Source organism: Eptatretus burgeri, chromosome 10 (genome assembly GCF_056783735.1).
Source record: "Eptatretus burgeri isolate ZD-2024b chromosome 10, Ebu_testis_v1, whole genome shotgun sequence".
NCBI classification, from domain to species: domain Eukaryota; kingdom Metazoa; phylum Chordata; class Myxini; order Myxiniformes; family Myxinidae; genus Eptatretus; species Eptatretus burgeri.
The window spans coordinates 76,421,512-76,438,042 of NC_140970.1; the positions used below are offsets into that span (position 1 = coordinate 76,421,512).

At 44.1% G+C, this 16,531-nt stretch overlaps 2 protein-coding genes across 6 annotated transcripts in view; one reads left to right on the forward strand and one right to left on the reverse strand.

The window, feature by feature from the left end:
* The window catches only part of LOC147018903 (uncharacterized), a 202,290-nt gene that overhangs the window by 143,177 nt on the left and 42,582 nt on the right, over positions 1-16,531 (reverse strand). The window lies entirely within an intron of this gene.
* The window catches only part of LOC147018905 (ephrin type-B receptor 2-like), a 245,289-nt gene that overhangs the window by 68,772 nt on the left and 159,986 nt on the right, over positions 1-16,531 (forward strand). For all 5 annotated transcript variants that reach the window (XM_085899013.1, XM_085899014.1, XM_085899015.1 and 2 more), the window contains exon 3: positions 4,912-5,596. In XM_085899013.1, coding sequence (XP_085755139.1) covers positions 4,912-5,596 — 685 coding nt within the window. The remainder of the gene's footprint in view (positions 1-4,911; positions 5,597-16,531) is intronic.

Sequence of the window (16,531 nt, forward strand, 5' to 3'; positions counted from 1 at the left end):
CATCACTAATCCGGAATGTAATTCTTCATAATAGAGTCAAATTCTTGTTTACCATCTACAAGTAGCATGGCTTGTATGTATTGACAGCAGAAGAAAAAAAAATCTATCTTACATAATTGATCAATATGCAATCGACAATTTAAAAGTTTTGTCGACTCGTTCATCGGATGGAAGCAAAGGGCCTCAATGCTTTAACGCCATGACTTTCCTTCCGACTAATAAAGAGATTTGTGGCATTTGTTTTTCGACAGCAATCGAGCTCTCCCGGAGGAGCTGTCACACAAATAATGCACACACATGTAGACAGAGACACCAGACACACACAGGACTTGACTTTTAACATGAAACAATGAATACAGCCATGACACCTTGGGAGAAGTAACTTCCGGGTGCACTCTGGGTGCTGGAAACGCCATCTGGTGGCCATTCGGTGTGATCTTTTTTTTCTCTTGCAGTCAGTATCACATTTCAGGGGAATTAAGGGATGCCACAACCCACGAGGGTTTTCCGTGCTCTATCCTCTAAATGCTGAGCGTCAAGCGAGGAAGCAGTACAGTACCATTTTTATAGTCTTTGGTATAACTGATCAGAATTGAACAGTTTACCTCTCAGAATCGGAGCAGACGCTCCAACAAAAATGCTTCGGCTGGTAACTTATCATGCTATCGATTATTTTTTAAAGCAACACTAACCTAACTAACCAACACTAACCTAACTAACTAACTAACTAACCAACACTAAACTAAAGCTCTTTCATTCCTCTTTTTTCCCGCCTTTGGAATAAACTTCCTCACTCTATTCTTTCCCATTCTTCCCTCCAGGCTTTCAAAACAGCTGTTCACCACCACCTCTTATCTTCCCCCATCCAAATCCTCGATCTTTTCTACCCCCGATAATCCACCCAAGCCCACTTCCTTCATTTCTCCTGCTTTCCTTCCTGAAAGTCCCTGAAATGTCCATCTTCTCTTCGCCATGTTCCCCGTCCCATGCCCATCCCTCTCCCTTCCACAGTTCACCTAATGTGTCTGTTCCCCACTGTTTTGTCCCTTCCACTCCCACCCCTCTTGTCTCATGCCTCCTTGCTGTGAGTTGTGTGTTAGCTCTCATACGAGCCTCGACCAAGGTATACAAAAAAAAAAAAAAAAACCTATGAAATCCTATCCAAAAAACCTATCCAATCTACAATCTTTTTGTTTGCCTTAATGATCCAGCCACCACTGTATTGTGCTCAGGACTGTCACGTAATCTGCGGGGGTCTATTTTTTTTTCCTTCACAACTTTTCATCCCTTGAATTTGAAAGTATATTTCTTTAGAAATTAACAGGCAAACAGACATAATATTGGGTGGTCGCTAGACTACTCTTAGTCTCAGGTTTTCCGTCTGTCTGTATGTCCGTCTGTTTGTTTGTATGCATCCGTCTGTCTGTATGTCCGTCTGTTTGTTTGGAAGTAATGGACAGCTCTGGAGGCCAGAGGAGTCAAACAATTTTGATGAAACTTGACTGGTAGGTTCATACCAGGAACTAGTTGTATGCTTTTGAGCACCGTTGCGACGGATGCCACAGTTGGCTAGCAACGGGACTTTGAATATTTTTTAAAATCCGAAAAAATATTTTTATTTATGTATTTTTCGAAAATCAAAAATCGGCTTTTGCGCTTTTATGCGCACTATAATCAACCTCTTTGTCAAAAATTTTCAGCCCGATCCGTCAAAAACTGTATGACTAGTATGCAATTATACAGCGACCACCCATGTCGCCTCCTGGCTTGTGTATATGTACATGTATATGTACATGTATATATGTATGTATATGTATGTGGGAAAATTACCGGCCCAGACCAGCAGTCAAACCGAGGTCCTCCAATGAACCATACCAGTACTCTGCCATTTGAGCTATCTTGGTGACCCACAGGCTAAGCACACAATTCTCCCACAGAGACAGATGCCCCTCTCTTTCCACCACTGCTTCTGGGACACTCTGCCAACCATAGGAGGCAGTGATGGTCTGTCCACGAGGGGGTCCCCCTCCATGTGGGGGGACAATTTATAATTGTGTTAATACGCCCCCTGTGGTTAATAATAGTGGTCATGGAATTGTCCCCACATGGAGGGAAGACCCTCTCGTGGATAGACCATCCCTTCTCGGATGGTTGGCAGTGAGTTTGCCAGATGTAGTGGTGGAAAGAGTTGCAATTCTATATTATGTGGGAGAATTGCATGCTCAGCCAGTGGGTCACCCAGATAGTTCAGATGGCAGAGCACTGGTATGGTTCACCAGAGGAGCTGGGTTCGATTCCTGGTCTGGGCACATAATTTCCCCACGTATACATATTATGTATATTTCTTTGACCAACTTAAGATAACAGTGACACACTCTCTAAATTACAACTCTGTTTCATTAAATTGTGATTAAAAAAAAAAGATTATTAACCACATCTTATCACCAGCATGAGAATACTGTACATGAAAACACCTGTTATACATAATGGTTAAGAATGCTCTCCCTCATAATAGAAATATGCTAATTTGAGGTTATGAGCATGCCTGCTCAATGTGAGGTTACCTGTTGCAGTGCTTGTCACACAGTCGTAATAATCTTTCCATCCTATTCGAAGAAAGAATGTGTTGGTTGTTTAAGAGAGAAAACTGATTACATTCATTACACTGCTCATTGTAATAATTATAACGAAATCTCTTTGGGTTCACACAGGTAGTGATCCGAACCACTCTAAGCTACTACTACTTATTTATTGTCCGCAATTATTCCCACCCTCTCAGGAGGTCGGTCGGCAAAAGGTTTTGGGGCAAGTCTTTTATGAGCTGGCTTTGCCAGGCCTGATGATGTTAGACTGAAAAAGATATGGGCAGGAATTTGTAATTTGTTCAGGGTGTCGGTGATAACTCCCCTGCACTTCATGAAAGACACCGTCAGATCTTTCATGTCCACCATCGGCCATAGCTGGCAGACACGGGTGTTCCGACTGGATGTCCTTCTGATGGACGGCACGCACGTTGATGCCTCACCCTGCCTGCGAAACACCAGGGTGGCAGTTTCCAGTTTTGCCAATTTTCAAACCCAGGTTAGACATCTCAAAGGCGAATGCACCTTCCTCCAGCTAGGCTATCCTGACAGCCCAAGTCGACCCACTCAAAAAGCAGTTTAATCTTTGTAAACTCGTGTATACTCAAAGTGAATAGTCTTTGAGATGCATGCTGATGATTATTTCAAAAGGAAAACCAACAACAGTTTTATTTCTTCTTTTTGTGATTATTTTCCAAAATATCATCTCACATACTAACTCTGAACAAGAACGTCGTGTACTTTAGACATTTGGTATAATTCCCGAAGCACATCTCACAATTCACTTGTTTGCCAAGTTGAAACCCTCCTTCCCCACCTTTACTCAATATCCAGGGAGACGTCACAAATGGGAATCCTCAGGATGTTGAATACAAACAAAATTGATATCCCTGTATGATTCCCCCCAATACAAACACAGGTGTAAGTGATTGAGTTTCAACCTTTTCAAGGTGTTTAACGATTTACCTTTTTCCACCTGTTCTCTTTTTTCTTTCATATATATATCCCCGTATGTTGCTTTCCACTTGAATCTGTATTTTGTTTACAAACCTGGTCCTCGTTGCCGAGTGCCATTTTGGATTGAAATATTACAAACATGCAGATTGTAAGTCAAACTCGTAAAGTCTTGTTCTTCTTCTTAACTGACCCTGATTATTCCCACCATTTGGGGTCTGCTAGGAGGAACGATTCTGACCCAAGTATTTCACTGTCCAGACCTGATGTTCAACCGAAAGAAATTTGTAAGTTGTTCAGGGTGCCGGTGATAACTTGACAACTCTTCACGAAACACACCGTGAGACTTTTAACGTCCACCAATCATGAATGCTGGCACATGGGCTACCAAGCTTAACATCCTTCTTATAATTCAAAATAAAAAAAGGATAATATAGACAGTTGCAAGCTCAAAATAAGTGAAAGAACGTCCCGCTCAACTGGACACTTCTTCAATGAGCGAGTGAGCGTCCGCTTTGTTTTGGAGAACGTGACGTCACCATCCATATATGGGCACGCGGCTGTTTTTTTCAACAGCCTCGAGAAATAACAACTTCGGAGTTAAATTTCATTAATTTTCCTAATAGTTATGTAACCACAATAGTTTGCATCAAACTATTTAATGCACATATAATCATATTGATAAATTTTCAGAACATGTTTGGTGACCCGCAACCTGCTCTTTAAGTACTCTGTATTAGCTCTTCTTCTCCTTCTTGCATATGGCAGCTTGACTGCTAGGTAGCAATCATTTTGTTAGGGTACGACTACGCTGCTGATTCTGTGCCCCGAGACCAGGACACCGGTACTCATTTCACCAACCTCAGAAGGATGACAGGCTGAGTGAACCCCACCCAGTGTTAATTCAGCAGCCAACAGGGCTCAAACTCAGGAGTGTAAGATCCAAAGCCAACACCCGGCTTCGTATTTACTATCATAGTACTCCGGTATTTGAAACTCGTTCAAATGGTTATTCACCGATGATGCACTCAAACCTTGATCTTTCACTGACACTTGGATTGACTGTATTTCTGAAACACGGTTCTTTTCTTGAAAACTAATCGATTGTTTGCATCATTTCCCGCAATAATGCTTGACATCTGTCAAGGATATTCAAAGGCTTGAGCAGAATGTGTTGGAGATGGTTTGTTTTTGTGAATCAGTGAAAGGAGTGTTTGTATTGTCATGCATTTCCGGATGTTGTTTGCTTTTCCCACCAAAGATTTATAAAAGAAATAAATAAAATTAACGATTGTATTTGATGATAAAGAAATAATTTTGCCAACATATTTTATCCATTGACACCGTCATTCTTTCACCATTTGTTGTCCCACAGTGGGAGGAGGTCAGTGGCTACGATGAGAAAATGAATGCCATTCGCACGTACCAGGTGTGCAACGTGCGCAAGTCCAACCAGAACAACTGGCTACGCACGGACTTCATTGACCGCAATGGTTCGATTCGCGTCTACGTGGAAATCAAGTTTTCCGTGCGAGACTGCAGCAGCCTTCCAAATGTGCTGGGCTCCTGCAAGGAGACATTTAACCTATATTACTACGAGGCCGACAGCAGCTCTCCGTGGGGCACAGACACTAGCTGGATAAAAGATTCTTTTGTGCGTGTGGACACAATTGCACCCGACCAAAGCTTCAAAGGCATCGATATGAAGGGGACGCAGCTCAAAATAAACAAAGAACTCCGTAGCTTTGGGCCACTTACAAAACGGGGCTTCTTCCTGGGGTTCCAGGACTATGGGAGCTGCATGTCCCTCATAGCGGTGCGTGTATTTTATCGGAAATGCCTCGCCACTGTCGACAACTTTGCCACGTTTCCAGAGACCATGGCCGGTGCCGAGATGACGTCACTGGTCGTTGCCCATGGTGCTTGCGTTGAAAATGCCGAGGAGAAGGACATGCCCATCAAGCTGTACTGCACAGGAGATGGAGAGTGGTTGGTACCCATTGGCAGTTGCATGTGTCGCGCTGGTTACGCCCCTGAAGGTGGAGACGTAGCTTGCACAGGTACATTCTCTGCATGATTCGGTGATATTCATTACCTCCTGTTATAAGTTGTCGTTACAAGTCTCATTTTTCATTGTGCTGATGTATCATGGAACAAATTTTGGGGCGATTGGTGTAAGTGCAGAAGTGCGAGAGATTTTTTTTTTACCAAGGAAAGATCAAAATGAGAAATGAGTGAAAAATGAGTACACCCATTGAGAGGTTTAGAACGGCTTGATCACCAGGCGACAGTATTAGGTGATAAGGAACCAGGTGGACGATGAGAACCTCATGGTTCTCGGAAGCTGAGAGGTCACATCAACAAACAACGATGCATTGAAGCCACATTGCTAATGACCATCATATGTGAGAGATTTTGCTGAATAACTGTTCATAACTCGAGGGAGTGTAGAAACAATGAAGGGAAAAAATTTAATTTCCATTAAAACTACCCTCACATTATGAATAGGGATAAAATTGATGATGATGAGTATAATCATAAACGGGGTGTTCAAAAATGTCTGTGAATGAGGAAGGCGACTCGCAAGTTACAGGTAGATCAAGATCCACCGTTTAATTTTTTTGTTTCTCCATGGACAAGTTCACAAGCTTGATGCCTGTTCTCAATTGGCTGTTATGTTCATGATATGACACAGCATGATTTTAAACACTGGTAACAGACTGGATGCAATGTCACCCACCCTCCACCCATTACCCATTCCCAGAGAGAAGGTGCCCCAAAAGATACGTTTTCCGTAACATTCTTGCGTCTAACATGCTTCCATTGAGGGGACAAAATGAGTGCCCCCTCTGGTACGATGTGTTGTGGGGTCATGTTTGAATACACCCGAAGATGGCTTAAAACCTTCGTTAAAGTTTCCCTTCCCCCCCCCCCCTCTCCCTTTTCCCAACGCCATTCTGCTATTGGGGAAAATATAGTCATTGTGAGATTCCCAGGTCCAATATGGTTCTTTAGGGGTATGACTCCTGTCTCTATGTGAAACAGTTTTCAAAATGCACACACACACACACACACACACACACACACACACACACACACACACACACACACACACACACACACACATCCTTTATAAATTACAAGGAGTGGAGAAATCATTAGGAAGGAAACGCATATTTTTATTGATATATACATCTCTTCATGCCTGGTGTTTGCTTAATGGTTAGGGGGGTGGGCTTGGGATCCTAGGATGCTGTGTTTAAATCCCCTCAGCTGTTAAATTAATACCAGTTGGGGTTGAATCTGCCTGTCATCCTTCCACGGTAGGCAAAATGATTGCCAGCTTTCTGGTATCCTGTGTTGGAGTGGTGACCTGTCCAGGATTGTGCCAAATAGCCGAGGAGACTGCTTGGGCAGCACCAACGCTCTGCACAGAATATGGTCCCAATGGATGGATGGATTGATGGACATGTCTCTTTGTACTTTTGTTTTTGCCATGTCTTAGCTCTTAGTCAACCGAGTGTCATGTTCGCAGAACTTTTGTTGCCTTTGTTGCTGTGACATCAGGTTCAAATCTCCATGGATTTAACGATATTTTATAACCATTTCTGATTTAAAATGACTGTTTTGAGCAGTCTTTGAAAACCGGCTTGAGAGGAGATGCATCATCTGGTTTATGGTCCTTCCCTGAAGAACAGGTCATTGCTTGCTCATGCCTTGGCCTCGTAACTTCTGCCTCAACCTAGCGTTCTTTCATCGTCACGTCTGATGTTTTCTCTTTTTAATGACTTTTCACCACCAAAGAAACCACGTGGCTGGAAAGATGGCCGAAAGGTATGCACACTCACCTCAGATCTGTCTAGCTTGAGTTTGAATCCTGACCCAGCTATAAACTGTCGTCCCGGTGTTTCACAGGCAGGGTGTCCTCCGATGGACGTTAAACTGGGCATCCTATCTGCCAGAATTTGTTTGAGGACGTTAAACATCCCACTGTGTCCTTTGCGAAGATTAGGTGAGCTATCGCCGGCACCATGACCAAATTCCAAATTTGTGCCCTGACTTCCTGTGTCAGAGTGGTGTCCCATCCAGGATTTCAACCTGAGCCATAGAAACTGCTTCGGCAGCAGCGACGCTCTTTATAGAGTATCGGTCATGATCTGATGATCTTGAGGAACCACATCAGTCAATAATAGTCACAACATTTGTTATTATTTTGACGATTATTTATTTCTTTATTTTGGTTCTTCAAATTTGACTTTGACCTTTATAAAATGTAGATGTTTTAAACACTAATCATGTCAGAGGGAATCTTCCTTCGATGTCTTGTAGGCGACGAAAACCCTTAATCACGTGTATTCTTCTCTGAAGCACGTGCTGAGAATGAAGATGGCGGCAAAAGAGATAACGATGAGGGAGTAACAGCAAATTATGGAGCCTGTTATTTACCAATGATAATTGCCTCTCGAGGAGATATACAAACATTCAAGCTTATAATTACGTCCAGGTCAAACTTGAACCGGTAGGATTTATTCATCTTTTTTTCATAATTACCTTGGTTACACAAGGAAATATTCGGAGATAGATACAGGCGAAGGAATCATCAGACTCGGTGGTTGGTCTAAAGGTTAGAGCATCTGCTCCGAGTCCTGGAGGTCGGCGATTCAAACCCTGAGTCTCACACCAAAACTTAAAAAAACAAATGGTATGTGCTGCTTCCTTGCTTGATGCTCAGCATTTTAAATGAAGAGCATGGACAATCTCCATAGGTTAGTATGCTCCTGAGGACATGTCCTGCTGAGCGTGGAGAGAAATGCGGCGTCGTTGTCATGGCGTCACTGATACCCAGAGTACCCCAGGAAGTGACGGCACTTCCCCCCAAGCTCAGTGGCCGTGTTTGTCCTGTCAAACAGTCCTGTGTATGTGTGTCTCATGTAATTGTCTGTATGCCTATGTGTGTGTATAAATTCCACTACGAGTCGAAGATCCTGTTAAAAATAAAAGGCAGTTTGTTTAGTCATGCGTGTACCATATCACGTGTTTCTTTTGTCTTTTAGTGGAATGTTGATCTCTCCTTCTCTCTCCTCACTTCCTCCTGATGCTTCATCCATGGCCTTTCCAATGCTACGATTGCTCCTTTCTCCCCACATATATTACCTTTCGTTCTATCCCCTCTGATATTCCCATCCCCTCAATCCCACCCACCCCATCGTCCATCCTCTTCTGTTTCTCAAGTCCTTTCGTTACTGATACTCATCCCCAATATGGTAAACGTATATAAGAATGTGTGGATTGATGGTTACTTGTTATCTTATTATCTCGATTATGTATTCAGTTCGGAGTATGTGGGCATTTTGCCACCCAACCCAAGCTTCTCTGAGTGCAGTAAGCATCAACCACACAGTCTGGGCTTGCAATGCATGTTGACTCGACCACACAACATAGCCAGATTACCCCCACTTCCCTCAGTTCATTGGCGAACCAGCTGGGTTTTATTGACATTGGTTATTTCATGGTCTTCGGTCGGATTTGAACCGCATCTCTTGGATGGAAGTGCAGTATCCTCCCTCACTCCTGGGCCTTTGTATTTGATTATTTAATTGCATTTTTCCCTGTGTCACATGAGTTTATCAATACAAATGTGTCCATGCCCCAGGAAAAACACCTTTCGTGGGAAGATGATGTCATGATTGTGTTTGGAGAAGCCAGCCAGGCACATAGCTTGCTTATCTGCAACGCACGACAAGATGGTTACTCGTCTGATGATGGGTGTTGGTGTGAACGCCTCGAGCTCTGTGTATCTATGACAGATGGCTCCATTAAGCATGGCTACCCAGGCCCTAGTTTCGTGGTACCAGCCCTTCATAGTGGAAAGGTCAGAAACCCTGGGGCCTGTTTGAGCCTTCTTTCTCAATCGCTTCGGTGCAAGTAGATGCATACAGGCTGCCAGGCCTGCCAAGGAGTTGAGCATACCAGATGCCATACTTGGCTAACATGGTCCACTTGGCTCTTTTTCTCCCTTTCAGGACCAAGGCATTGATTTATTTTCATCGCTGGAATTCTATCTGCTGTCTTGAGCATTATAGCCATTAAATCTTATTGAACTTTCATTCGTTTTGTTAAAGTGCACCTCCAAGCCAATTTTTGAGTGCAACAAGAATCTCAGCGTGAAATAGAGTTTGGGGATAAATAGCTTTTGCATGATGCCGGTTCAGTGATGGAACACAAGAGTACCATTTGAATGTGCTCATGAAAACATGGCTTTCGGTTTGCATTTGGCACATTTTTAGCTTATCCAAAAGGAGACAAAACACCCGACTGTATTTGCTAGTCAATGATGTTCTTTGAAAATGTGGATAGGTGCATCCTTCTCATATCACTGTGCGTTCATCATCGTCTATCTTGTGGCCCAGCTTTGAATTCGCTCTATTGAAACTTGCATCTCTCACCGTTCATTGACTGTGATTGCTTGTCAGCATTAGTCATATCCATTCCTGGCACCTTTTCTCATCTCTGTAAATGTATCGTTGAAAGTAATGTTTGTATGAATTACCGTGGTTCAAGGTGGCGCTCTGCGATATGCAGATGAATAATTTATACATTAAACTGCTCTTCTTCATGCTTTCTGAATATCCATGAGCGTCGAATGTCAAAACACGCATTCTCAAATACTTCGGCTTAATTCTCAGTTCACCTTTTCTCAGCCTGGTTTGCAACCAGCACGGAGTAACAGCATTGCTTCCGGTGAAGTTTTCTGCTAAAAGGCACGATTACGCGCGTGTCTTAAGGTGTCTTGTGTTTACCTCCACAACCGAAGGTGGTCCGAGGTTATGTTTTCATCCCTGACTGTTTGGTATATACGAAATCTAAAGATTTCGTAAGTACATTGATGACTTCCGTCATCTGTTTGTGTGTGTGTGTTTTTGTTTGTGTGTGTGTTTCTTTGTTTGTAGGTACGATAACTGAGAACGGAAGAAGCTATCAATGTCAAATTACACCACGTGGTTCAGAAGGGTGATGGCTAGTGCTGATTAGATTTTGGTCAAAATCAGTCAAAGGTCAAGGTCACAGTGAGGTCAAATATTCGATTTTTGATGGTTTGGTACAGATAACTCGAGAACGGAAGAAGCTACCAATGTCAATTTACACCACGTGATTCAGGAGGCTGATGGCAAGTGCTGATTAGATTTTGGTCAAAATCGCTCAAAGGTCAAGGTCACAGTGAGGTCAAACATTCGATTTTTGATGGTTTGGTACAGATAACTCGAGAACGGAAGAAGCTACCAATGTCAATTTACACCACGTGATTCAGGAGGCTGATGGCATGATTAGATTTTGGTCAAAATCGCTCAAAGGTCAAGGTCACAGTGAGGTCAAACATTCGATTTTTGATGGTTTGGTACAGATAACTCGAGAACGGAAGAAGCTACCAATGTCAATTTACACCACGTGATTCAGGAGGCTGATGGCATGATTAGATTTTGGTCAAAATCGCTCAAAGGTCAAGGTCACAGTGAGGTCAAACATTCGATTTTTGATGGTTTGGTACAGATAACTCGAGAACGGAAGAAGCTACCAATGTCAATTTACACCACGTGATTCAGGAGGCTGATGGCTAGTGCTGATTAGATTTTGGTCAAAATCGCTCAAAGGTCAAGGTCACAGTGAGGTCAAACATAATTCCGTAAATTCATGTTTAGAAATGTATTATTTTTGCTTTGGTCGACGTTACGAGTTCGTTTTAACTTCAATTTTAATTTTGTCTTCGGTTTTTGCGATCGCTTAGGACGCTTAACACTGGGTTGTCTAAATTCTGGTAAAAATCGGATGTTTTGGAGACGTTTTAAGATTGTATAAAAAATATTTCACTCACCGCGTCACTGCTCGTCACGTGGTGCAGCGTGCTCGAGCAGAGGCGTCGTTGAGTCACGTAAAGGTTTTGCGTGTGCGCGCTGACGGTGTTTTCGATAAAGATGGTGTTTAAAGTCATTTTTTATCCCAATAAAGGTTATCGTCGCATGCCTGACTCGCTAAGCCATCGGATTATGTAAAGATTGTTGGTGGATGGCCGAATATTACGGTTTTGTGACTTTGATGAAATAATATTAAATAATTGCGTGGAGAAATGGAGATTTTTGCTTCGGTCGACGTTACGATTTTTGATGGTTTGGTACAGAATCATCGTAGAAACTTCTGTTTTGCGTCTCTACCTTCTCTAGAGACAGCTTTTTATTAGACAAGGTCAGAGGTCAAGTTGACGATTTCGTAAGTACCAGTCTATGACTGCTTGTTTTTTTGCTTGTTTGTTGTGTGTTTGATATCTCAAAAAGTTGTGCATGGATTCTGATGAAATTTTGTGGACAGATTGGGTGTACGGCAAGGACTAATTGATTAGATTTTGGTGAAGATCAGGATCTGGATCCAGATACTATAATTTTTATGTGCTTCTTCATCAGTGAGAGATGGGGCCAAAAACGATATCTCAAAAATATGGCACATATCTCAAAAAGTTGTTGACGAGTTATGACAAAACAAGGTGGATGAGTTGGTCCAGTAACAAGAACAAGCAGATTCGATTTTGTTTCAGGTACGGATCCAGATCTGGCCTATCAGCCTGGCGGAGGTATGCGTCAGACAGAGTGCCATTCTTGTTTATACTAGTCGGGTCTGCGGCTCATGTGAGATTTCCTAAATGAAAGCACCACCAACTAGCACAGCTGCCTAGCAAGGAAAGACGTATATCTGGCGTTCAACCACTTAAAGGTCCACCAAGTTGTCATTTAAATGGAAAGGTAGTAATTTCATTTTTTGCCTATAATATGTATCTCACCAATGACAAGCAGTTTATTGTGAGCATGTGTGATTGGCACAACTTTGTACAAACCCAATATCCCAATTTCCAATGCATGTTCGGGGTCCATCATTCGTCCTTTTATTTTCCAATTTCAGTGTCAATTCACCCCACCAACTTAAATCTACCTCCTACTAATCCCTCACCTGTTATCCCCTCTCCTTACCTCTCCCATCTTGCCCCTCATCCTATCTCCACTCATAGCACCTCTTCACTGTCTTCTGCTTCAGTATCAGCTCCTCCTCTTTTGTCCCAAAGTGTGTGGTGTTCTAACATCTGTGGGCTCCATTCTCACCAAACAGATATCTCATTCTCTCAATTAGTGCACTCCTCATCACCACAAACATGCTCATTCCTTCCTCTCAGCACACCTCCCCCTCTTCCCAAACCCTCAAATCTTGTACCTCCCCCTGCCTGCTCCCACCTCCACCAAGTCTCATCTTTCCCCTCTCCCCACCTCTTCCATCGTCCTCCTGCACCTTGGCCGTGCCTGCTCTCATGGACTCCCCTGCTCTACAAAGCAACCTTCACACTGTTTCCCCTCCAAACATCCCTCTCACCTTTCTCAAAAATTCCCGCCTCACCATTCTCCCTCAAATCTCCCCTCTTACCCGTCTCCCTTCAATCTTCTCCCTCACTCCCACTTCCCAAAGTCCCCCCTCACATCCACAAAGCTGCCTCCTTCCCCCATCCTCTCCCTTCCATCTCAACACTCCACCTCCTCCAAACTTCAACTGTCCTCTGCCCCTTCTCTTATTATTCCCCGCTGTACCTCAACCCATCACCACCGAGCCTTTTCTCCTCCTCATACGGCCCTCTCCCAAAGCTCATATGCAACCCCCCACATTCATTCAACAACTTTCCTAACCTCTGCCCCTCCTCCCTCGTCCTACCCTCCCCCTCCCCTGCACCCAAAACCTCCTCCCCTCCCTCTTCCTTAACAGTGTGGACCTCAAACATCTGTGGCATTCACTCCTACCTGACATTTTTCCACACAGGTTTCCACTGGCAAACCAGACATAATCTGCTTAACAGAAACTTTCCTCCTTCAAGATGTCTCTGACTCCCTCATAACTCTCCCTGGTTACTCCCTCCTCCGGAATGACAGACCTGAGCCTCATCCTGGTGGTGGAGCTGCTCTCTTCATCAAAGACTCCATTCCCCACTCACCATGCACTGTCCTATCTCCCCCACACTCCCAGGAATACCTCTGGCTACGGCTTCCCCTCCACTCCCACCTCATGTTTATGTGTGTGTTGTACCGTCCACCAAACAGTGACAACTCCATTTACATCTCGCTCTTCGAAAACATGGACCAACGTCTATCTTCTCATCACAACTCTCTCAACTCTCTCTTCCTCATACGTGGTGACTTCATTTGCCATCATGCCAGTTGGCTGGGTGTGGGTACCTCTCTCACCTGCCATGGCACTTCAGGAAAAGACTTCTGCGACTCATTGGGACTGACTGAATCTGTCAACTTCCTGACCCGGATCTCAACCAATGGTACTCCATCTCTTCTGGATCTGATTTTGACCAATTTCCCTGAAAATATCTGCTGTTCTCCTTCTGCTTCAATCAGTTCATCTGACCACGTGCTTATCAAAGTAGACATCTCTCTGGCTGTTATTGGAGAACCACCTCAGCACCGTCGAGTCTGGCATTTCACTCAGGCCGACTGGCAGGGACTTCAAGCAGCCATCAAACTTCTAGACTGGTCTCCCATCTCTACTTCCTCCAACATCAACTCGTCCTGGGAATTCTTTCAAAGAAACTTTCTATCTGTCTCTGTCTCTGTCTCTGTCTCTGTCTCTGTCTCTGTCTCTGTCTCTGTCTCTCTCTCTCTCTCTCTCTCTCTCTCTCTCTCTCTCTCTCTCTCTCTCTGTCTCTCTCTCTCTCTCTCTCCCTCTATTTCTGTCTCTCTCTCTGTCTCTGTCTCTGTCTCTGTCACTGTCTCTGTGTCTGTCTCTGTCTCTGTCTCTGTCTCTGTCTCTGTCTCTGTCTCTCTCGTCTCTCTCTCTCTCTCTCTCTCTCTCTCTCTCTCTCTCTCGTCTCTCTCTCTCTCTCTCGTCTCTCTCTCTCTCTCTCTCTCTCTCACTCTCTCTCTCTCTCTCATCCCCTCTCTTCTTCAGTTGTCCTACCCTTCCTCCCGCCCATGGTACACTGAAGCTTGTGACGAGGCAGTTGTCCTGAAACAATTTTCCTTCACCTCATGGAAGGCTCATCCAACTGAAGGCAATCTCTGTTCAATCTCAGTGTGTCTACCCTCTGGAGAGCCAGAAAACATCTTTCTAATCTCAAGTATGAACTCTCAAACCTGTATCCCTCCTCCAAATCCTGGTGACGTCGAGTTACCTCTGCCACTGAAGGTGAAGGACGTTATGTTTTCACCCCTTTCTGTCTGTTTGTCTGTCTGATTGATTTGCATGAAATTTTGTGGACAGGTTCAGCGTGCGACAAGGACGAAATGATTAGATTTTGGTGAAGATCTGGATCAGGATCCGACCACTAGAATTTTTTGAGTTATTCTTCACCATTGAGAGATCGGGCTAAAAACGATATATAGCATGATATCTCAAAAAGTTGTGGACGGATTCGGACTAAACTTGGTCGACAGGTTGGGTGTCTCGCAAGGATGAATTGATTCTATTTTGGTGAAGATCCAGATCTGGATCTGTTTACGAGAATTATTTAATTTTTAAAGTGATTCTGCACCATTGAGAGGTTGAGCCAAAAAAGATTTAATAATGTATTGCATAATATTTCAAAATTGTATTGGGCCCGAGACGTTCTCATGGATCAGGCATTATGGGGCGGAGGTATGCACTCAACCGAGTGCCCTTCTAGTTAAAGCTCTTTCTGGTGTATGTTCACCCTCCATCTCCTCCCTTGCCACAAATGGCCACTGCTGACAATGCATGTGAGAAGACCTAAATTCCGTGTTTGCTTCTAAATCTTGTGTCCCAAACCCATCGCTTTCTGTACCCACCTTACCCAGTCACACCCAGCTGTTCCTGGACTCTGTGTCCTTTTCTCCTGATGAGGTGGAGATTGGCTGTCAAACCTCGACTCAGATTCTGCAACCGGTCCAGCCAGCATCAGCTCATGTGTCCTAAAAACCTACTTTGCTGCTCTTGCTCACCCTCTCTCTGTTCTATTCGCCCTCTCATTTGCTCGAGATCATCTGCCATCTGCTTGGAAATCAGCAAACATTACCGTTCTGCATAACAAAGGAGCAAAAACAGATCCCTGCAACGACAGACCAATCAGCTTGCTCCCAATCATCAGCTAGGTTCTGGAATCCATCATCGCTTCAGACATTAAATCCTTCCTCTTCTCCGATGGCTTGATTTCCGATCATCAATTTCGATTCAGACCAGGTCATTCGACCATGGATATGAAGCTTCTGCTCTCCCAACAATGGATGGAGATCCTCAATGCCAAACTTGAAATCAGAGCCATCTCCCTTGACATATCGCACACCTTCGATATGGTCTGGCACCCCGCCCTGCTCACCAAACTCGCTTCCTATAGTATCCAAGGACATCTCCAATCATGGCTCACAGACTTCCTCTCCTGCCGCAGCAAACATGTGGCCCTAAATGGAGTTCTCTCGCCCCCTCTTCCTGTCCAGGCTGGAGTTCCTCAATGTAGCGTTCTGGGCCCTGTTCATTTTTCTGGTTTTCATCAATGATCTCTCTGACTCTCTGGAAAATCCTCTTCATATCTTTGCTGATGACTCCATCCGCTGCCGTATCATCTGTCATCCCTCAGACCGGCAAGCAGCAGCCTCTTCACTCTCTGCAGATCTGGATAAAATCACAAACTGGTCCAACACGTGGAACATGTCTTTCAATCCTGATAAATCTTACATTCTCACGATGGACCATCTGGAACCCACCCCCCCCACCCCTCATCTACTTTCTCAACAATCCTCTTGAAGATGTCCTTTCATTCATGCTTCTGGGTCTCACTATCTGTCATGATCTTTCCTGGGAAAGCCACATTTCCAAGCTGGCCTCCAAAGCCTGAAAGTCACTGGGTATCCTCGGTCGTGCAAAGTTCTTCCTCGGCCCACCTGAGCTCCTGACCACATACAAAGCTTTCGTCCACAGCCTGATGGAGTACTGCTTTCCTCTTTGGGCTG